General features: G+C 38.0%; 1 protein-coding gene across 1 annotated transcript in view; it reads left to right on the top strand.

The window, feature by feature from the left end:
• Nucleotides 1–24,545, top strand: part of SLC26A7 (solute carrier family 26 member 7) — a 135,462-nt gene that overhangs the window by 91,770 nt on the left and 19,147 nt on the right. The window contains exons 6-13 of the mRNA XM_056111287.1: nucleotides 2,367–2,449; nucleotides 3,614–3,761; nucleotides 6,189–6,302; nucleotides 10,828–10,905; nucleotides 12,361–12,456; nucleotides 18,106–18,212; nucleotides 20,409–20,475; nucleotides 23,882–24,016. Coding sequence (XP_055967262.1) covers nucleotides 2,367–2,449; nucleotides 3,614–3,761; nucleotides 6,189–6,302; nucleotides 10,828–10,905; nucleotides 12,361–12,456; nucleotides 18,106–18,212; nucleotides 20,409–20,475; nucleotides 23,882–24,016 — 828 coding nt within the window. The remainder of the gene's footprint in view (nucleotides 1–2,366; nucleotides 2,450–3,613; nucleotides 3,762–6,188; nucleotides 6,303–10,827; nucleotides 10,906–12,360; nucleotides 12,457–18,105; nucleotides 18,213–20,408; nucleotides 20,476–23,881; nucleotides 24,017–24,545) is intronic.

Below are 24,545 nucleotides of genomic sequence, written 5' to 3'. Positions count from 1 at the left end.
AGATTGGCTACATGTATAAAAATGCATACATTCCATTTTCAATAAGAATCTAGTTTATGACCATGGGAGATTTCATTGGCAGCTATTTCCTGATATAATATAAATATTTCATGTATATTATTACCAGCTAATAATATACATACCTTAGAAATTAGCAACATGTAAGAACTTCTGATTGAATTTTAATAGTCTGAGTCTTTTACTACTGCTATCTTATTTGAAAATACTATAATATCATGATAAATTTGAACAGTATATCCCATAATTGCTGTTTTCTTTTCCTTTTCTTATAATACTGGTGGTACTCTGACACTGTACTTGGTTTGGTGCTTGAAGGTCACTCCTGGGAGATGCATTTTCAGGAGAAAATGCAGACTGGCGACCGAGCTGGGGTTACTATACACAAATTATGTGCTCCAGTCCTTTGAGCTATCTTCCTAATGTCAGCTTTTTCTTTCTAGAAAATATTTAATGCTAGTAAAAGAGATAGTAAGGGAGTAAATTGCTTGCTCCTAATGTAGCCAACATGGGCTCAATCCCAAGCATCCCATATGGTCTCCTGAGCATGACCTGAGTACAGTCAGAAGTAATCCCTGAGCTTAGCCAGTTGTGACTCAAAAAGCAAAACAATAGTCAATATAAAATATATAAATATATATGTACATCTATTATCTATATTTCATTTTGGGACCACCCTGGTGGAAGTCAAGGATAATTCTTGGCTCTGCAATCAGGGCACACTGCTATCAGGACCAGGTGGGGTGCTGGGGATCAAACCTGGATCAGTTGTGTACAAGGAAGGCAAGCACTGTCCCCATTGTATCATCTCTCCATCCTTCAAGTCCAGTATATAACTGGAAGCCTCTATTTTGATAATAATAAAATCTCAACATTAAGAGTATTCAAGGAGGAAAATAATCTTCCATTACTATGATAGGAATATTGATACAATATCAGCAGTTCTTAACAGGTTGCTATCATGGAGAGAAAACATGCCATCATACAGCATTCTTGGATAACAAGAATAATAAAAGATGCATATCAAAGTTGGATTGTGTTGTTTGATCAAATACACATACAAACTGATGTAACATATATGCTATGTTCTGTTTCCTTTCAAAATGAGACAAAGTTGGGTTGATACAAATGAGGAATATAGAAAACCATACTTTTGGGATTATATTTAAATTTGATGACTATGACTTAAGTGCACTCAAACTTCAGGGATTTTTTTATTTAAAAAATATTGTTGAAAAATATTCTTTAAAAATATCTGTACAAATTGAAACGACATCTGCACTTCTATGTTTATTGCTGTACTGTTCACAATAGCCAAAATCTGGAAAAAACCTGAGTGCCGGAGAACAGATGACTGATTAAAGAAACTTTGGTACATCTACATAATGGAATACTATGTAGCTGTTAGAAAAGATGAAGTCATGAAATTTACATACAAGTGGTACTACATGTAAAGTATCATGCTAAGTGAAATGAGTCAGAAAGAGAGGGACAGACATAGAAAGATTGCATTCATTTGGGGAACATAAAGTAACAAAATAGGATACACCCAATAGCCGAGATAAGTACCAGGAAGTTCACTCCATGGCTTGGGGGCGGAAAAGGGAGCTCAGATAGAGAAGGGAGCACCAAATAAAGGGTGTTGGGAGGCTCCTCCCAGGATGGGAGATGCATGCTGAAAGTAGACTATAGACCAAACATGATTGCCACTCAATGCCTCTTTTGCAAACCACAACACCCAAAAGGAGGTAAGGTAAGGTAAAGGCCCTCCCGTTGATCGTCGATTTGCTCGAGCGGGCCCAGTAACATCTCCATTGGAGATTTTGTTGTTACTGTGTCTGGCATATCAAATACTCTCGGTAGCTTGCCGGGCTCTCCGAGAGGGGCGGAGGAATCGAACTCGGGTCGGCCATGTTGGCCACTTGTAAGGCGAACGCCCTACCGCTGTGCTATCGCTCCAACCCAAAAGGAGAGAGAGAACAAAAGGGAATGCCCTGCCACAGAGGTGGGGTGGGATACGGGTGCATGGGGGGTGGGTGGGAGGGATACTGGGATCATTGGTGGTGGAAAATGGGCACTGGTGGAGGGATGGATACTCGATCATTGTATAACTGAAACCCAAGCATGAAAATTTGTAAGTTTACAACTGTACCTCATGGTGTCTCACTAATAAAAATTTTTAAAAAACTGTACAATTAAAATTGTATATAATTAAGTTTATTAAAATTATTTCTCTTGAAAATCATGGTACACATGGGTAATGTTTACTCTTAAAATAGTCTTAAGGCATTTGAGAAACTAATAATAATTTTTTGTTGTTGTTGTTGTCATTGTTCAAATGGGACCAGATTATTGCCGCATCAATTGCCTGTTATTGCACCAATATGGAAGACACATATGGCTTAGAAGTTCTTGGTCATATTCCCAAAGGGTAAAGTAATCTCTTTTGTTTCTGTTATTCGTTTGCTTTAAATGGAGGAAAGAAGTGAGAATAGGTATGCATGGATTTTATTTCTCTCTCTTTTCACCCCCCCTCTCTCTGTCTTCTCTCTCTCTCATCTGTTTTGGGGTCCATATTCTAGGATAGCTTAGTTTTATTAATTTACCAGTAGAATTTTCATGTAACCAAATTCTTAATGTTGACCTGGTTGAACTTTCATATAACAGATTTTTTTTGACCCTATAATGATGTAGATCAATTTATCTAATAGGTAAACTTTATGAACAGGTTAAAAAAAGAAACCTCTTACTTTCTCTATAATTCTCATTTATTTTAAGTGACATTTCCAGGTCCATCCTAATAGTTTCAAAGGGAACAACAATAAATAATTAAATAATCAAATAAACTAACCTGGGGCTGAACTTGCAATCCAATTCCACAATTCTCTCTGTGATCCCAGATACATTATTTAACCTTTCTTAAAGTGGTTTCCCTTTCCCTCTGTACATAGAGTGGATCTGATTTAAGGAATAAATGAAAAAAAAAAATGGTATGAAAGGGTTAACTTTTCTACTTACATGCTAAATGTTAAATCAATATGTTTTGTTTTCTTTGTATCCACATTTTCCCCCTCAGAATACATGATGCATAAGTATGTGTACTTTGAAAGGATCAAGTTAAAAACATAATTCAACTATGAAATCAATAGACAATGTAAGGATTAGCTTAAAATTTGTGACTCACAGTAAACTGATGTTTGCATATAACATTGTAGTACTTAAAACAGGAAATACAATCTCTAATACCAGATAAATAAAACAAATACTTTAAAAGGTTCAAATGAAAGAAGGCTCCAGATTTGCTTTTGTTCTGGGACAAGAAATGTTGTTTTGAGTCAGACTTTCTGCAGCGTAAGCTGAATTCCCTGGGCATAAATGACAGACACATCATGCTGTCTCTGTGATAATCCTTGTGATTCTACTTTTCTGCTACATAATATTGAAAGCAAAGGGCTTCAAAGGGCAATATTGATCTTTTTTTATGAGTATTTCACTTATTCTATGAAAACTTCAGTCATGACCACGATTGAGTTCAATGCAAGTTGTTATAGAAATTACATGAAGGTTGATTTCAAGATATTCTCTCTCTCCACAGAATCCCTCCGCCTAGAGCCCCTCCTATGAACGTTCTCTCTGCAGTCCTCACGGAAGCCTTTGGCGTGGCACTTGTAGGCTACGTGGCCTCTTTGGCTCTCGCTCAAGGATCCGCCAAAAAGTTCAAATATTCAGTTGATGACAACCAGGTAAAGTACACCGAAGCTTCCTTCCACAGTATCATTGTACTGCATATTCCAAGATCCAGAAAATATTAAATTTATGGAAAATACAATGTTCCTAAGTATATAGCAGGAATGGGTAGAAGAAAAATATGAAATATTTCTTCTTCCTTTTTTTAAAAACTTGAATCATTTTGAGATACATAGTCAAAAAGTTGTTCATGGGTTTCAGTCATACAATGTCCCAATTGTTTCTTCACCAGTGCACATTTCCCGCCATAAATATCTCCAGTTTCCCTCCTGACAAGTCCACCTTCGACCCCCTTCAGCCTGCCTCTATGGCAGACACTTCTCTCTCTTTCTCTCTCTCTCCCTCCCTCCCTCCCTCCCTCTCACTCTTTCTCTCTCCCTCTCATTCTCTCACTTTCTCTTTCCTTTGGGCATTATCTTTGCAATACAGGTACTGAAAGGTTATCATGTATATCCCTTACCTACTCTCATCACTGAGTTCTTATTCAGAGTGATCATTTCCAACTACCATTGTCACAGTGGTCCCTTCTCTGCCCTACCTGCCCTAAATATTTCTGTGTCACTCATAGAATACTGAAAACCTGGCCTTCCTGGATTGCTTATTCTCTGTATACTTATGCACATAATAAGCGTTAAAACTATAACACTTAGGGGAAAATAGCGCAAGGAATCTGATGTTTTGTGATTTGTTTGTAGGAGAGAATCCAAGTATGTTTATCGTACCAAGTATGATATATTTTAACTTTTTAAAATTGTGGATTTCAATGTACAAAAGAGTACTACTCTTCTTGGAGACAATACAGCGAACTAATGGAAGAATCTATACTTAGCATGATGGCAAATGAAGATTTTACCAATCATGTTTCTGAATCTGTTTCTGTCAACCTTGTGTGGCCCTGTTTGCTGGCGGATTGGCACAGTCACAGCTACACAGGGCACACAGATGCTCTGAGGATCTGTACCTCACTTTGAGGCTCTATGAGTGTTGTTTTCCTGGGACCCAGATTTCTCAATTGATTTAGTCATGTAACCAATGTATATTGAATCTTACTTTGTCGCAGACTGCTGGTCTAGGTCCCAGCGATACTATGATATGACTGTCTTTAATCAGGACCTCTCATTCACTTCTCTCTTCTCAGATGAAAAACCTCTCAAGATTTGTTAAGTCCTCCTTCCCCTTGACCATTGCTTTTTCTCATGATTTTGCATCCCCTTTAAAAACTCTGAGCTATTCAACCAACCTTGCCTTTGCTTGAAACCTCACGCTATGCCTGAGAACCTGGTCCCCTAGATATTTACATGCCTACTTTATCAAATATTCCCTTTTCAAGAAAGCCTTCCTTAAGTGAAGGCCTAAAGTCCAGATTTTTCTATGACTGCTTGTCCTTTCGTTTCCATATTGCATTGCCTATTGTCAGCATTTTCTCACTATACCTTCAGTTCTCTGTGGTTAGAGATGTTTGTCTTCGTTGTTTATAGGTAGTAGCAGAAGCAGGAAAACTTGATGAGGCTTTGGCAATAAATAATCCAGGTGACATTTGATGATTTGCCCCATGATAGCACAACGAAAGAGTGAGAAATGCTCAGTTTGGATAATATATAGATGTCATCTGGGAGGAGGAAAGCAGTTAATAGGAGCTGTTGACCCCAGTAATTAGAATTTAAGATGGGTTAGAAATTAAGAGAGCAGGCAAGAGACTGGGGCTGGTACGTGCAACCGTTCTGTTAAGTCTGGAATCCATAAATCCTCTCAATAGGAATTCAGGCTACCTTTATGAGCCTGAAATTCACAAGAATGATCCCGGCTAGAGATTATAATTTGGGGCTTGTCCATATGGAGTTGGGTAGCTACAATGTTTACAGAGAAGAAAAGTAGTCCAATATTTACTATTGGTTAGAAATTTGGTTTGATAAGGAACTCCAAAGGAATTGAAGATGTGTCCGGAGAGATAAGAGAGGAAACAGGGTGAGCATAACAGAAGCCAAATGAAAGCCCCACAGAGAATAGTGAATTAAATGTTACTTTTTTTTTTTTTTTGCTAGGTAAAATAAGAGTTAATCAGTGGATTTAGCACCATGGGTGTTGATTGCTAATACATTGGGAACTGGACTCCTGTAGGAATTTGAAAGGGGAAATTGGCAACCCAAACTAAAAATACCAGGGGTCTCTCTAGTAGGCTATTATTAGGATTAAATGAGCAAAGAGCTTTGAACAGTTTCTCATTCACCGTAAATACTCGGTGTTTGCTATTTCTATTTTAATGTTTAAGTCATGGTCAGAGGAGAAAAAAATGACTTACAGACAAGCCTTGCTCTTTTCACAAGTTGAGTAACAGTGGTGTCTAAAAATTGTGATTTTAAAATTATATATATATATATATATATATATCGATGTATATGTCTATCTTACTATCAATCTTGCAGGAGTTCTTGGCGCACGGCCTCAGCAACGTGATCCCCTCATTTTTCTTCTGCATACCAAGTGCAGCTGCGTGGGGAAGGACCGCTGGCTTGTACAGCACCGGAGCTAAGACACAGGTAACTGCACTGTTTAGCGAGGACTAAAGATCTGCCAGGTTTTCACTCTCCTTGGAAGAGCAATATTGTCTCCAAAATTCTGGACATATCTTTTTGCTTCAGTTTTTTTTAAAATAATATCGACCTCTTTTCTTTTTTGTTTTTGGGGCCACCAACACTTCCTCCCTGCTCTGCACTCAGAGATCATCCCTGGTGTCCTGGCGTGGCTCATGGGACCCTACGGGGTATCCGGGATTGAAGCTGGGTTGGTGGCGTTCCAGGCACGCGCCCTACCCGCTGTACTATTGCTCTGGCCCCTTTGGCGTCTTTATTTTCCTTCTGAACCATCCATCCCTCCAGTCAAGTGATGCCGGGAGCATCCCCAAATTCCGTCGGAATGTTCCACTAGCAAATGTTGAAGCAAAGCTCCCTCTAGTGGTCATCCTGATTTTGTTGTTGTTGTGACAAGCTAACCAATTTGAACTGTCTTCATTTTTGTACCCCTTTCAAGAAAATAATTGGTATTTGATATCTGACCAGTTATGCACAAAAAGTCCTTGGTACTGTTATGTATAGAGACATGCATATAGTCATGTATATAATATGTCTGTACATCTTAATTTAAGGAGAATGTATAGTTTGTTTTTTGGAACTCAAATGACGTCATTTATTAAAAGCTTGCAATATATTAGATATTCTGCTAGGTATTGGTAAGATACATCAAAGACAATGTTGCTGTGATGATTATCGGGTGGTGATAATTATGGAAGCACATATAGGATTAGGTGTGAGGCATGTGTCTCAAACATTTTATCTAGCACTATACACAACCACATAGCTCTAAAGGACATGGAATCATTATTCAGTTTCCACATGAGAAAGCTGCAGAGAAAATTAGTAAACTAACTTATCAGGATCATAGTTAGATTCAGGTAGATTTACTGTAAATCTTACACATTAACCTATTTTCTCTACAATTCATTTATGTTTTAAGGTGAGACTCTAATATTTGTAGCCAATCGTTATAGAAACGATTCATGTTTATTCAGCATCTAATGTGAATTTATCAAACATTAGGATTGCACACTTAGTCATTTTAAAGAATTGCAGAAGAATACATGTGAAATGAATGTGGTTCTTGACCGTGCAGGTACATATCAAGAAAATTAAAGGTAAATAGACATTCAAATAAAGCATAAAACAAACATATAAAGTGGTTGATGAAGAGGGCATTGAATAGAGGGCAAGAACTAATTCTGAGTGCATCATAATTTGACATATGGCTGCCACAACTCTTCAACTAAGATGTGAAATTCTCATAAAAATGTGATTGAATTTTACAGTTAATTATGTCAGGCATAAATCCAGCATGTGGACCACCAGGAAATATTTCAGCAAACTGTTTATATGCTTAAATCTCAAATGATTAGAATCTAAATTTGAATTAATGCAAATGGTACCCAAGTACCGTTTCTTACTCCGCGGGATCTTGCAACTATAAAATTCCAGGAACCTATAGAAGTTTTTACTTGCTTTCTTCATGTGAGTGCAGAGAAAGCCTCTCTGTGCTCACATGAGTGTGTGTACTTATGCAGGTAAGAACAGGAAGTGGCTCAGTACTGGGCTTGTCTCCACCACGTGTGGACTGACTTTGTACAGTTAACCTTTTAGCCTAATGTAATCATTAGGACAATTAAGTGATTTAATAAATGCTTGTCTCGGACATATATGAGCACCAAATAATTGCTCTTTCAATGTTAACAATTATCACTCATTTAACTATTTTATTATAGTAAAAGTTTTAGAGCATTCAAAAATATTTAATACCTGAAAGAACTGGTTTATTTGGACCGGAACGAGGCTATTTTGAGGTAAAATTTGTTCCTCCAATTTGCATGTTATTACCTTCATCCACCAGTGAACAGTGAAGGTTGACATTGAATCTGTGCGATTTCTCCCATCTTGAGTATATTCTGTCTTTTTTTTTTTTTAAAGGCATTGCCTGCTTTACTAAATATGGTTTTGGTAAGAACAAGACAAACTGATTACATTTTGTGGTTTGCAGCATTGAACATTTCAGGGAGAGATAATTTTGGGAAAACCTGTAATGCTTATTTCTCATTTGAGTTAGGGAACCTTTGATATGACTATTCGGATAAGATGAAGAGGTTCACTGTCTCATCTCTGTTCTGAGTGAAGGCACTAATGCAACTTTTCTAAGAACATTTCATTTAGAGAGACCTTTGCATAGTCTTCAATTCCTCAGACTTCGGAAGATATGAAACAAGTCTGACAAAACTCCCAGTCAAGGAAATAAAGCCCAACAGAAAAGTATTTTTGTGCTATTCTGCTGGTTTGGATGGTTACTAATCTGCCCAACAATTAGAGTTTTTCACTATGATTGTTCAAGATGAACAGCCTTTAGAGTGAGTATGGAACAGAATGCTGCAACATTCACTTGTTCAGCAGCATCAAGATTCTCCATGGGGCTGGAGCGATAGCACAACAGGTAGGGCGTTTGCCTTGTATGTGGCCGACCCGGGTTCGATTCCCAGCATCCCATATGTTCCCCTGAGCACTGCCAGGGGTAATTCCTGATTGCAGAGCCAGGAGTAACCCCTGTGTATCGCCAGGTGTGACCCTAAAAGCAAAAAAAAATTCTCTTACTCATAGGGGTTCATGCTCTAGAGGCTCTATCTGAAAGGAAATCATGTAAAAAGGGTCTTTTACACAGAGAGGCTAAAAATATGCGTGCAACATTGACCAAAGCACTTGGTATTACATGATCAACATATTTTATGACTCAGATTCAAGCATTTTAACCTGATTTTTTCCAAAAAGTTGAAAGATTTTGCCATTCATTCATATATACTAAAGTGTTTTTAAATTCTCAAGCAGCCCCATGTTGCTCTTCAGCACTTAAAATATGATTGATTCCTGACTAGGGACACAGCTCCGGGTTAGGGCACATGCCTTGCACATCCAGGTCCATGCGTTTCAACTCATATCACAAGACCCACAGAAAAGTTTGATTACCTTCTATGTATGTGGCTGTACTGCTGATAGTTTGACTAAATACACAGGAAGTGTTGTCTAGTTTCTACTTGTCTTAATGGTGTTTAATTTTATCTATGAGTTACTTGTACCAATAATTGTTATTTTGTTATTCATTGCTAAATAGAGGCTTATTTTAAATATAATATAACATACATGTATATTATATTATATGTTATATATAATATAATATATATGACCTTTAAAAATATCTACCATCTGTTGAACAATAGTTATTTTAGCTTCTGTTATCAACCAACAATGTGTAAACTAATATTAATATCCACGTGCATGCATTTGTATGACACACATTGTCTATCTCTTAGATAGTTCTAGAAAAGTTGGTAAGTTTATGCATACTTTGAAGGAAGCTGATGGACTGTTATTGGAGTGGTTAATTCATAGCACAATCCCAGCAGCAATGTCTGAGAGCTTCCTAGCCTTAATATTATTGGATGTTTTTGTCTATATGTTTACTTTGAATTTTAACCAACTTAATAGGTTCTTGATTCCTTTCATTATGTCCATGGTAATATGGAATCCCTCTTTAGAATCCTGTGAAAACCCCTGCCATCCCCCCCCGCCCCGATCACAATCACGACCACCCTGTTATTCGTCGATTGCCTTGAGCAGGCCTCAGTAACGTCTCCTTCGTCCTAGCCCTGAGATTTTTTAAAAAGTGCCACATTCAAGGCTCTTTCAGGGTTAGGAGAATGAGACCCCCGCTCCACTCTTGCAAAGTTAATAGTTTGGTCAAATATTTGTATTAAGTCACAAATGTTTGCTTATATGAAATTGGGTCCTTTACTAAGTTGATCAGAGCTAAGAGTCAGGCGTTTTGTTTGGCCTTAGTGAGCAGGTTGAGTTAGTTAGAACATGATACTAATCCCCTTTCAGGATGATACTAATCCCCTTTCAGGATAAGAAAATGGAATGTTTCATTGCCAGAGATTGCTCTCATAATCTCTGCTTCTCACTGGAGCCCTTACTAATGAAGAACTCCAAAGAAGAGAGTTATTGGAAATTCATTATCAACACAGAAAAAAAGCTTTAAAAAAAACCTAAGCTGAGAGTCAATTATTGCCCAAATAACTTCCTAGTAAATGAGGAGGAAGGCTGAACAGTGGGTGAGGGGACTTTTAATTGAAATGTCACTTTTACTATTAAACAAAACTTTAAAAAAAAAAAGCTATTGCTGTGATGTGTGATAAAAGTTGATTGTGTCCTATTTCTTTGTGTGGAATGGTTTTCCTCTCATCTTGAACTTGATTTTATTGCCTCATTTTGTCAGCTGTCACATTTGGGCTCCCTCAGCTGCAAAATATAGATAATGATAGTCTACGCAATTGAACAGTCATGGGCCCACGTTTGATTCTGTGTCTTCTAATCAAGATGAACTAAAAGAGTGATCTTCCTTCTAGCCACTTGGCTCTGTGGAAAAATGGGAAAATTCAGGATCTATTTATTTATTTGTCTTTCTTATCTTCTACAGGTGGCTTGTCTGATTTCTTGCATTTTTGTCCTGATCGTCATCTATGCAATAGGACCTTTGCTTTACTGGCTGCCCATGGTATAGTAGTTTTGTTTTGTGTTTTCTAATCTACTTTTTAACTTTACTGTTAATAAGAGTCATTGCATATTACCAGGTCTCATTTAGCCTTGATGATTTAACATTTGAAAAAACAGATGACGTAGTCTGACTGAATGAGATAACGTGGAAAGGGGAGGAAGTGGAGGGTACCATGACTCCTGTTTCTCTTATGAAAATATCATGATGGAATTAGGTTTATGTTGTGATTATTTGGGAAGGGGGGCGAAATAGGTAGTTTCTGACATGAGAGAATGAGAAGAGACTTCAAAAGAATTTTTATGAGAACTCAGACTGTAGGAAAAGTGTGTGGAGCAAGAGACCCTTGATAAGGTCAGTAGAAACAAGGGTCAGTAGGACTGGTCCATGGTTGGAAGCGTGACACTGGTTGAGGGGTGGGGGAGGGCAGTTAGGATAAAGAAGGGACCACTATGATAATGATAGTTGGGAATGACCACTCTAGACAAGAGCTGAGTGCTGAGAAGAGGTAAAGGGATATACATGATAACATTTCAGTACCTGTATTGCAAAGCATAATTCCCCAAGGTGGGGAAGGAGTGGGAGAGGGGGTGAGAGGAAGAGGGAGAAGGAGAGAGAGGGGAGAGAGGGAGAGGGAAAGGGAGGATCAGAGAGAGAGTTGCCTGCCAGAGAAGCAGGCTGTATGTGGAGTGGGGGTGGTGGGCGAGAGGGTGGGAAACTGGGGACATTGCTGGTGGGAAATGTGCACTGGTGAGGGGACGGGTGTCGGAACATCGTATGACCGAAACCCAATCATGAACAACTTTGTAACTGGGTATCTTATGGTGATTCAATTTTTAAAAAAGAGAGAGAGACCTTGATATCGCCCCTCATGAAGTGACCAGGGGAAGTGGTGCGTTCCCTGTCGTTCATGATCTTGAGCTCACAGTGACACAAGAATCCTTGGGTTCAGAGAGCCACAAAGGGCATAACTCCTTTCTCACTGTAATTCTTCATTCATGTTATGAGAAGAATCTTTCAGTAATCAAGTTTACTATTCAAAAGAATTAGAAGGATCTTCAGGTGAAGGCACATCATTAATATTCCAATAAATTAAAATGAGACACACGATAGAAGTGTTCAATTTCTTCAACAGGTGATTTGAAAACAAGTGGAAGTGAAGTGAATTGTTAAGGGAACATTCAGCTTTATGACATTCGCTCTGTAATTAATTCATTAGTTTGGTTTTTTTTATAGAATGGCATAAGTTTTACCCTTTGATTTTCTAGAATTGATGTTATATTCCCAGAGAACAGCGAGAGCTTAAATCTGAATAAATGAATATGACTTTAATTTCTAAATGGTGATTGCTTCTCTCTAGTAAGCACTTTTTAAATGATGAAATAAAGTTTCTCTTCTTAAAAAATTCCAATAACCATGCTTATCTTGCTTCTTTTTCAATTAATTTCTAATTTGTAGTGTGTTCTTGCCAGTATCATTGTCGTGGGGCTGAAGGGAATGTTAATACAGTTTCGGGATTTGAAAAAGTATTGGAATGTGGATAAAATCGATTGGGTAAGTAGAAGTTTGACTTCACACTTTCCCCTTTTGCTTAAGCACATTACCAAATAAGCTCCAAGAGTTTTACTTGCAGGAAATAGATTTTTTTCCGTTTGGGGTGAGGAGGTCCTACCCAAACAGGGCTGGGGGCTCAGGGGTCATTTCCGGGGCACTGACTCAGTGAGGCCTTCAGCTCAGGCCTGAGAATTCAGTGCTGCTCTCGACCTGAATGTATACACAGTGATGCTCAGGACCCTCTCCCAAACTCAGATGACAGTTTCATTTGGAATTTGTACATCTTACAAATGGCAATTTATTTTTCCAAGCTCTTGATTAAATCATTAAATGTAAAATGTTAAGAAAGAGAAAAGAAATTTTATCAAATAATGAAGAATACCTTTGAGAATGTTTCAACTCTGGCTAACTTAAGCAGATTGTGAATTGCCAGTTTCCTGCATGTGTCGAGTCTGGAAGGGAAACTAACCATGGAAGTACATATTAGTATACATATGTTCATTTACCACATGTACGAAAAACCAGTATTTAGACAACGGACTAAACGTGATGGCCACTTAGTACCTGTATTGCAAATCATAACACCCAGAAGAAGAGAGAGTAAGAGGGAATATGCCTACCACAGAAGGGGGGGGGGGGCGGGAACAGCGAGGGAAAGGGTTAGGGGCAGGATAGGAATATTGGAAACATTGGTGATGGAGAATGGGCACGGGTGGAGGGATGGGTACTCAAACATTGTATGACCAATTATGCAAGGTTGTAAATCTGTAACTGTATCTCATGGTGATTCATTAAAATAAAAAAAATTAAATAGACCTCGTTTCAATTTGAAAAAAAAAAGCCAGCATTAACTTTAAGAAATGTATGTGGTATCAACACAAGGTGAACATCTTTTTTTTTTTTTTTGCCTTTTTGGGTCACACCCAGCAATGCTCAGGGGTCACTCCTGGCTCTGCACTCAGGAATTACTCCTGGCGGTGCTTGGGGGACCATATGGGATGCCGGGGATCGAACCCGGGTCGGCCGCATGCAAGGCAAACGCTCGACCCGCTGTGCTATCTCTCCAACCCCACAAGGTGAACATCTTAATAGTGAGCATATTTCTTCAAAATACAAAAAAGTAAGCACATATTTTGCTTTGCATGGAGGAGATCCAGGTTTGATGCTCAGCACTGCATAATCTGAGAACCACGAGGAGCATCCCTTAAGGATAAGACCAGGGCTAAACCCTGATTTCACAGCTGTGATGAGTTTTCTTTAAATGAGCACTTTAAGAAGAGGCAGTATGTAACAGAATATGGTTTTGAACAGATTACATTAAGCTGTAGAGTGATAAAGTGTGACTTTATATTTTTGGGTTCCACCTGATAGTACTCAGTGCTTACTTCTGGCTCTGCACTCAGGGATCTCTCCTGGCTGGGCTCAGTGGACCATATGGGGTGCCAGAAATTAAACCTGGATCAGCCGTGTGCATGACAAACATCCTACTTGCTGTACTATTGCTCAGGCCTCAAGTGTGACTTTTCTCAACAGAAAACATCTAACACTTATTCTTGAGAAATAGAATTAGAGTGTTCAGAGTTCACTCTATCTCCAAAGTGGACAAAGTACTTCATGAGAACCTGTTCCTCAGCTATGTATGGCATTCAGCATACTGAAATATATCTTATACGTGTATTCTTGCTTCTTTCCATATTGTGCTGGAAGGGACATTGGCAGATGACTTGCACTCGTGGCCCCTTTCCTAATGCTTTTTCCATACCTCAGCATCACTAAGCTACTTCCAGAATGCAATGCCAGGTACCACAAGGAATTAAAAAAGTCAATGATTTGTCTTCCTCATACATATTTGTGGAAGAATCACACATGATACACTAACTTATTGTGCAAGATGCGATACAACATAATCTGCAAGCAAAAGTACAAGCTCAGTTCTGGGAAAAGTAGATTTCCATTTGGACTGGGTTTATAGAAAAAACTCTTAGGGCAAACCTGAAATGTGATTGGGGGTCCAAGAGAGCAGTATTCGACAGGTAGGCAGAGGTCAAAATTAAACTGATGAAGTCTTATAAATGTTGGTATTCATGAAGGAGAAAAAGAAAATGAGACTATGAAAACTTTTAACCAGCTACTTGACAACCCGATGATGAAGGTGTTCCTAAAGAACTCTTTGATCATAATGGAAGAGATAATTACTACATAAGGAGGACAGCTGTCAGAGAAGGATTATTGGAAATAAAGGCTAGAACATGGATGTATCTAGTTTAAGTATAGCAGTAGCAATATAGTTTGGAAAAGTTGAAAATAGGTGGATAGGTAGACTGAGGGAATTCTGCGAACATCACAGAGTTCTGTTTTTTGTTTTTGCTTTTGTTTGTGAGCTAGTGGTGCTCAGTTGGAGTTATTGGGTAGATGGTATGAAAAAATGTTTTAATAATTCGTAACTCCTCCTTCAAGGTGATAAGTAAATATACTTTAAATAGTAGAATAACTAGGAATAAGTTGGATTGTGGTGTGGGCATGAAGAAAGGATAAAAAATTAGATATATATATAGTAGAAGAATGATGATACAATGGTTACCTGAGTGTAGCATGAATTTATGCCCTATACTTGAAATGGACAAATGGACAGATACCCCTTAGTTGCAGAGAAATGCAAAGTTGTGGTTTATTAGAATAAGACTAGGGTAGAATATTTAGAGTGAGAATAATAAACTTTTGGGGATATGGGCCATATTATGCAATAAACAGCATGTTTGATTACTCAAGAGATTAAACAAATTAAAAATATCATAGAAATACATTTACCAAAGGGATATTTGTCTATGAAATCAGTTTAAAATTGAAAACTGAAAAAAATTTTGGAAGTATTCTTGACTTCAAAACGCAGAAACTGTGAAGGTTGGAGAGCTAATATGGGAGGTGACTTACTCGCCCTGTTTGTGGTCAAGTCCCCTTTGATCTCTGTCCCCAACAAGCATGGAACATTGGTCCCCTAAGTACCAGCAGGTCACTCCAGAGCGTAAACTCAGTAAGAGCCCCGATGGGTGTAGCTCTCTTCTCACAAAGCCTACAAACACTATTTCTTTAATTACTGTTTTACATTTTAACAATTTGATTTTTGAATTGTAGGCCAGTACTCTCTGACAAAATAAGGAAAGAGGTAGGCATCCTCGCTAGAGTCTTGGGTCATGGATTCAGAAATGAGTTTGAGTAACTTAAGAGCAGGAACATAATTCATACCTAGAGAAGTTTAATAAACCTAAACACATAAGTTTCCATGGGGGCGGGAGCAGTGGCGTGATTAAGCCGTGCTTTCCACGGATGCGTTTTTTTCAAATACACTTAAAAATGAAGTAACATTACAATATAACATTATTTGCTGGGTCTGTAATTCATTTTCTGTAAGAAACAAGTTTTATATGGTCTCTACTTAGCTCACCTTAAGGTTAGTTTGAATTTGGGGGCTTTGAGTGCCAAATGAGGAAGGGATCAGGCAGGAACCTACAATGGGGTGGGGACCCAAAAGCCAACTTTTCTTATTACTGTGACAATCAGCATTTGAATATTTAAGGGGAATTGTTACAGAAGAGAGTGGGGATGTTCTCTGACCGATGGAACTATTTACTGATCTGTGTTATTAATTTCCATCTGATTTTTTTTTCGATTTATAACTGTAGCCCTAGGAAATGAGTAAGCATTGTAAGCTGTTTTTACAATAGATGATGTTGTTTTAAAGCAAAATATGCTTTAAAAATAGAACCAGATGGTACCAAAATTTTTGGTTGCTCTGATGAATCTTGGCCTTCAGGCTCTGTTGTGTGTGTGTGTGTGTGTGTGTGTGTGTGTGTGTTGCTTTAACAGCAGGACCAGAATCCTCGGTTCCCTCTGCTGTATTGAATCATGAAGATTGAAGGGTTTGTACCTAGAAAGCTTTTGGTGATGTATTATTTTGCCATACTCAGACAGATTCAGTTAGCACTCGGAGACGATTAAGAGGTGGAATAATCATGGCATCTGGAAGGAAAGATCAACAACTTTCATCCTGGGGTTGGGCAGATAGTAAAGGGGGCATGGCTCTAGCCTCCCCTCCCCCCACACAAAAAAGACGCTCAAAACTTAAAGCCTTAATTTGCATATGTTCCCATATAGTGCAATGACATTAGGAAGGAAAAGAACCGCTCTCTCCATCAGAGGATTTAAATGACTCTGAACAGAGGGAAAACGTTTCACTGCCTGAGCTGCTAGATGGTAAACCCAGTATGATATGATATTCTGTGCAAATTGAGCGATACATTTGGAGGTGATAGGTCTTAACATGAGAACATTTTAAATACACTTTCTCCTTTACTTCAGAATGTTTGTGCCTGCTCTCTCAAAAGAAAATTTACAGATAAAACTCCCTTCATTTGCTTTCAAGGGCTTAGCTTTTCAAAACAGCCCATCATTAAGAACCACTCAACTTGTGTGTAGATGAATTGCACAGACAATAGAGTAGCAAGCATTTCAAATAAAATGTACCCTCTGAAAGGTTTGTTTCAAACTTGTCTGGAAGAAAAACCTTACAACCCCCCTCCAAGAATCCGCTATTTTCAGATTATATTGTGAAGTTTCTCTTTTATTTGCATATGGAATTGAATTGTGTGATTGAAGATGTTGTAAATGATAACATAGAAAAATCAATTTAGAATTGGACATGTAGAGTGCTGTAGATAACTTGAGGTAAAAGAGAGTTTCAAATTTTGTTGATCTACTGTTTGATAAATACAGCATTTTGTATTTTGGAAATATACTCTTTCGGATTTCATGAATTATTTTGCTTTTAAAGATATTTTTTCCAGAACTGGCTTAGAAATACCAACTATAATATCTTATTGCAAGTTGTAAAGTAAAATTTCAGATTGTGGATTGTAATAACACTGGAATTCCAAGTAGAGGAGAAATAGAATTTCTTTGTAATACTTTGAAATATACCAAGATCTATATTGGCTTTATTTTTTAACTCCCAGAATTTCTTTAAAAGTAAGTGTTCATAGATAAAATGGTAGTGCTCTTTCTAATGACATTGGTTGTATTGGATTCAGTAATTTTAACATTAGCCTAGCAGAGTTTTTTGTAGTGATAAGTTACATTACTTCTCTTAGCAATTCCCCAAACAGAATGATGTTGGGAATAATAAAAATAAATCTGTAAACAATAACCTATATTATTACATTTAATGAGAAAACAGAAATTATGGCATGCTTTCCTGTTGTTTTGGCATTACTTTAGATAACTATATATGTTTTAGGGGTTCAGTTTTTCACCTTTCCAAAGTATTGTCAGCACACCATAGCTAACATAAAAATATAGAGTGTGCTCTTGAACAACAGATGTTAGCCAGCATTTACAGATGTGTTCCAGTATGTTTGCTGGATGTGAACTCAAGGTATACAGTGTCTGGAAATAAAGGGACGTGCCTTTATCCTACCTCTTCTCAGGGACAAAGATTTACTTTGGGAGCTTCTGTCTACCGCTCTTAAATAATATACGCTTGCTGGGAGATTTGGTTACTGGAATGCAGTAGCCTGGGATGGAGAGGTATTTAGCAATCATGGGGGAGGTGAAGATACCAATAGACTCACCCTCTGCTTCCTGTTTCTTTTTCAGGGCATCTGGGTCAGTACATATGTATTTACAATATGCTTCGCTGCCAATATAGGGCTGCTGTTCGGCGTTGTGGGTACCATAGCTATCGTGATTGGTCGCTTCTCAAGGTAAGAAACACTGTGATTCTTGGAGACCTGTCTTTCTTAGAACCAAGATGAGATAAATTCCTAAATCTTGCATATATATTTTATTTTATTTTATTTTTTGTGTTCAAATAAAACTTTATTTACCAAAAAGTGACTAGCTTTACAAAACCCTCAGACTATAGTTCGCAGACTTGTTATGCATGCTTAAACATTTTATTTTTTTATTTTTATTTATTTATTTTTAAATTTTTATTAGTGAAACACCATGAGGTACAGATGTATATTTACAAATTTTTGTGCTTGGGTTTAAGTTATACAATGATTGTGAATACCTATCCCTCCACCAGTGCCCATTCTCCACCACCACTGATCCCAGTATCCCTCCCACCCCCCATCTACCCCCATCCCACTCTACCTCTGTGGCAGGGCACTCCCTTTTGTTCTCTCTCTCCTTTTGAGTGCTGTGGTTTGCAAAAGAGACATTGAGTGGCAATCATGTTCTGTCTATAGTCTACTCTCATCACACATCTCCCATCCTGGGAGGAACCTCCCAATACCCTTTATTTGGTATTCCCTTCTCTATCTGAGCTGCCTTTTTGTCTAGCATGTGCAGCTGGCCTCAAAGCCATGGAGGAATCCTCCTGATACTTATCTCGGCTATTCTTGGGTGTTAGTCTCCTATTTTGTTACTATATGTTCCCCAGATGAATGCAGTCTTTCTATGTCTGTCCCTCTCTTTCTGACTCATTTCGCTTAGCATGGTACTTTCCATGTAGTACCACTTGTATATAAATTTCATGACTTCATCTCTTCTAACAGATGCATAGTACTCCATTGTGTATATGTACCAAAGTTTCTTTAACCGGTCATCTGTTCTTGGATACTCAGGTTTTTTTTCCAGATTCTAGCTACTGTAAACAGTGCTGCAATGAATTTGACCCAGCAATACCACTCCTGGGAATATATCCCAGAGAGGCAAAAAAGTATAGTTGAAGTGACATCTGCACTTGTTTGTTCATTGCAGCACTGTTTACAATAGCTAGAATCTGGAAAAAACCTGCATATATATTTTAACCTCGTATGTATGGTATGAGGATCCTAGGAACATATCTTTGTTTTGTTTTATTTTGAGGACACATCTGGTGGTGCTCAGAGCTTATTCCTAATTCTGTGCTTAGGGATTGTTCCTGGCAATGTCTGGGGGAATCACGGGAATCATATGGATGCCAGATATTGAACTCAGGGTGATCAGATGAAGGTCAAGTCCTTTACCTGATGTCCTATCTCTCCAGCTCCCAGAAACATAGATTTCTGATGTTTTATGGGCAGTCAGGATTTAGCATTAGAACTGTTTTATGCAGAGTCTAGTTAAGATAAAATAATGTATACTTTTGGTCTTCCTTGTTAATATAATAGATATGAAAACATAATAGGAGACTAATACCCAAGGACAGTAGAAACAAGGGTCAGGAGGACTGGTCCATGGTTGGAAGCTTGCTACAGGGGATGGAGTGGGGGAGGTAGTTACAATAAAGTCTACTATGACAGTCATAGCTGGAAATGATCACTCTGGACATAGCTGAGTGCTGAGAGTAGGTAAAGGGATAAACATGATCACCTTTCAGGACCTGTAATTCAAAGTATAATGCTCAAAAGGAGAGAGAGAGAAAGAGCGAGTGAATGAGCGAGCGAGAGAGAGAGAGAGAGAGAGAAAGAAAGAGAAGAATAGTGTCTGTCACTGAGGCAGGCTGGGGGTGAGGAATGGAATGGTGGTGGGAGGGAAACTTGGAACATTGGCAGTGGGAAATGTACACTGGTGAAGGGAAGGATGTTGGAATATTGTACAATCGAAACCCAATCATGAACAACTTTGTAACTGTATATCTCATGGTGATTCAATTTTTTTAAAAAAATAAATCAATAGAAGTGTAAATAATAATACTCTATGGAGTACAAGTCACTGGAAATGGTTTATCGGTTTTTTTCCTAAGGATAATCATGGATACTTTATATCTTAATTAAGAGTGATCATTACTTATGCAATGAAGAATTATGCATACATTTTTGTTTATTTTAAAGTTACATATAATAATGAATGTGGTTTATCAAAGAAATAACAGATTTTTCAACTTCTTTGCCCCCACAAGTAAATAAAGAAAAATAAAATGAACATGGAAGTATAAAATAATGACATTTTATTTTCTGTTTTAATCTTAGATCAAATACGCTGAGTATTAAAAACATAAAAGAAATGGAATTTAAAGTGAAGACCGAAGCAGATGGAGTAAGTTTAGTAGTTTTATTCCTTTTTTTGAAATTATTAACAACTTTTGCCAGCCTAGGTGTTTTGAAGATATCAGAAGCAGTGGATAACTTGTGATATTGAAAAAACATAGCAAACTTATTTTTAATCACTATAAACTTATAGTGATATATAAATTATAATTACTATCCATCAAGTCAACAAAATATTATATCATCCTAAGAATGAGAAAAAGGGTAAGAGAACTGTACAGTTGAATCATGGTTCAGGTTAGTTCAGGCATTTGGAAACCTCTGTAAAGGTAAAGGTTCTCATGTTGATCGTCGATTTGCTCGAGGGCCCAGTAACTTCTCCATTGGAGATTTGTTGTTACTGTGTCTGGCATATCGAATACTCTCGGTAGCTTGCCGGGCTCTCCGAGAGGGGCGGAGGAATCGAACTCGGGTCGGCCATGTTGGCCGCTTGTAAGGCGAACGCCCTACCTCTGTGCTATCGCTCCAGCCCTCTGGAGCGATAATGAAACCTCTGTATCATTACTAAGTTGCCTTGCACAGTCAAGCTAAACTAAGAGTTATCAAATAGTGAAGAGAAAAATTGAAAAAAGCAATAAAACAAAGCTGATAATAGGATTGCCTGTCTACATCCCCAAATGAAGCCAATGAGGGTGATTTATTAGTAAAGGGCAATAATTATGTTTATTATGAAGTTTCAGTTGGATTGATTTTTTTCCACAAAGAACGCCTTTTTAAGAAAACTTATAAAAAATGTCTTACTTTGTCCTTTGGCAGACCAATTAATTTATTTTCTAATTTCTTGATTTGAAAGATGACTAAAATTAGTCTAAAGGGGAAAAGGGGGAAAGATGTTGACTTGAATTTTTGGCCATTAAAAAGAAATGTCCTCCCTTAGAACCTGCTTTGTAAATGCTTGGATGCATGTCCCTTCTCCAACTTTATTTTTCACGTTTACTTGTTTACGTACTTCGTGATTGCCCCTGGGACAGAGAGAACAGCCTCCTCCCCCACCCCCCATGGGACAGTGCCACTATATTTCTGAGTAGATGAGGCATAGGAAGTATTAGCAGGCATTTCTCTGCAACACCTCAGAGGAATCACCTTATGTTTTGAATAAATATGAAAGGTTTGTTTCAGTGTGTCTCGTGCAAATTCTCAATGTTATCTTTCCCTTTCTTGCCTTGCCATTCTTTCCTTCTTTTATTTATTTTTTAATAAGATCACTTTAATTAAAAATCAAGTTTCCCTAAATTAATGTATGCATTGCATATCCATACATAAATGTACTTGTATGTGCCGGTATTTGAGCCAGGCAGTACTCAGGGGACCATGTGGTACTAGGGATTGAACCTGAGCTTCCAACATGCAAAGCATGTGCTCTAGGCCACCGAGCTCTCTCCAGTCCCGCATCTTTAATATGTTTTAGGATTTAACACACTCCTTCTAAGATTTGTCTTGAAAAATATTGATGCAAGATAGCCCCAAAGTGTTTTGGAATGCAGTAATGGAGGATTTGACCTTCCTAATTATCAAAGTACATTTGGTGCTTGTTGGTGGCAACGATACTGGGAGAGTGCAACAGATTGTACTCTTGTCTTAGTGGTGTGGTGTGTGTGTGTGTGTGTGTGTGTGTGAGAGAGAGAGAGAGAGAGAGAGAGAGAGAGAGAGAGAGAGAGAGAGAGAGAGAGAGAGAGAGTTAATTTGTAGAGGAAGCCTTTCAAAGGGCTGGAGAGCTAGTCCTTGGGTGTAGGTGCTTTCCTTGCATGCATCTGACTCCTGTTTGCTCTCTGGCACTGGTTAATAGTCCTCTCAGCTTCCAGAGGTGATTCTGAGTACAGAGTTAGGAGGAAGCCCTGAGTACAGGTAGTTATGGCCCCAAACCTATATCCCCAAAGTAGCATTTCACGTATGTGACAGGGACAGGATTAAACTATGCCGAAAACCCTGAATCAATAAATTGGACGTCCTATTTTGTTATCACATTCAACATAATTTTCAAGGGTGAAGCAATAGAACAGTGGGCAGGGCGCTTGCCTTGCACATGGCTGACCCAGGTTTGATTCCTGGCACCCCCAGATGGTCCCCTGAGGTCCGCCAGGAGTGATCCCTGAGCACAGTGCTGGGAACAAGCCCCAGTCATAGTTTGCAGACTGTCTCGGTTCCCTATCGACCTCTGCACATACACTAACCAGAGTTAAGCTAAGAGTATCAGAGTAATGGGTATAAACCTTATCTCTCTTAACTTAGGAATAAAATTTGACTTTGAGTATATCTAGCTTAAAGAATATTAGTTAATACTCTATAATTCTCCATTTCTCTCAGGTTAGATACTAGGAGAATCAAAAAGAGAGTTGGTAGGACTTTTCTTCCATTTTAGTGTCCTTTCTGAAAAACAACTGTGTTCTGTGGAAATGTTCCTTTACCACAATGTTATAGCTTGAGTTCTATAGTGTTTTATTTCAAAAGCAAGGGGAAAAGACTAAAATATAGCAAGATTTGAAGTACTCATTCTTTCATACAAACTGATTGCTCCATAGCTGTAAGCCTGCCTCATGAGCATAGGGGAGAAGGCAGCTGGAATAGAGAAGGGATCACTAAGAAAAAGATGGCTGGAGGAATCGGTCGGGATGGGAGATGTGTGCAGAAAGTAGATAAAGGACCAAACATGATAACCTCTCAGGGTCTTATGCAGACCACAATGCCCAAAAGTAGAGAGAGAGTATGGGGAATCATGTCTGCCATGGAGGCAGGGGGAGGGCAGGAAAGGGGGGGTATACCGGGGATATTGGTGGTGGGGAATGTGCACTGGTGGAGGGATGGGGGTTTGATCATTGTGTGATTGTAACCCAAATAGGAAAGCTTATAACTAACGGTGATTCAATAAAATTAAAAAAAAAATTAGGTTGAGTGGAACATAGAGATTTTGGAAAATGGAATTTCCTGTTATTCTTTATGTGTTAACTGTTAATGATAAAAGAAAATGGAAAAAAAGGCTATAAATATTATTATTATTATTATTATTATTATTATTATTATTATTTTGGTTTGAGGGCTACTCTTGGCTGTGATCATGTCATATTCTTTATTGTATGCTCAGGGGTCACTCCTGGCAATGCTCAGAGGACCACTTTTGGTGCCAGGAATTGAACCTAGGTCAGCTTCATTTAAGCAAGCACCTTACCTACTGTACTCTCTTTGGTCCTGAACCTTATGTTTTTATTTTACTTAACTAAAGAGGAAGTATGTATCTTGTAATAGGAAGTACAATGAAGTATTGTTTTTCAAATGTGTTTTAATAATGTCAAAGTTGGTATTGTTGCCATGATTAAATGCATTTGAATTTGGGTTTCCTTTTTTTCCTTTTTTCTTTTTATTCACAACTCTGAGTTGATTCCGTTTTTTTCTTTCAAAAGGAAATCCTGCAGCGGGTGAAGATTATCTCCATAAACAATCCACTTGTTTTCTTGAATGCAAAGAAGTTTCATATGGATATGATGAATATCATTCAAAATGAAAATGCCAGCAACCAGCTACTTGATATCAGCAAGGTATGGGTAACTGTTTATGATACATCAAACTATGAATAACCTTTCTTTGTGATACCCCTAAATTATCTTATTTTAATACATATAAAATATCATATATATAATAAAAGTTCAGAGTTCTCCTTTCCCACAAAGGAGATTATATTATATTCTCTATTTGTTTCTTCTACCTAGCTTTTAGTTAACCATTTTCAACCATTACTTTCTCTAGAATATGTGTGATGGACAGTTTTACCAGTAATGTAATTATTAGAAGAATAAATAATACAATGTGTAGCTAATGTGTTGTTTTATGGTGGGATATGCTTGGCCTTGCCCAGGAGTGAGCTCTGGCATTTTAGTGCCGTTTTAGTGTCTGTCATTTTAGTGTGCTGGATACCCTGAATAGCTGGAGAATTAAACCCAGGTCTCTGGCCTACGACATGCATTCCAGCCCTTTGAGTTATCACCTGGCTCAAAAGGACCATTCTACCAAGAGGAGGCTGCTTTAGGTTAAATTTTAGACATGATAAAAATATACTAAATGAAGTAA

This window comes from Sorex fumeus, unplaced genomic scaffold (assembly GCF_029834395.1).
Source record: "Sorex fumeus unplaced genomic scaffold, SorFum_2.1 ptg000002l, whole genome shotgun sequence".
In the NCBI taxonomy this organism is placed as follows: Eukaryota; Metazoa; Chordata; class Mammalia; order Eulipotyphla; family Soricidae; genus Sorex; species Sorex fumeus.
The sequence above is the reverse complement of the archived record's forward strand: the minus strand, read 5'-3'. Positions and strand labels throughout refer to the sequence as shown.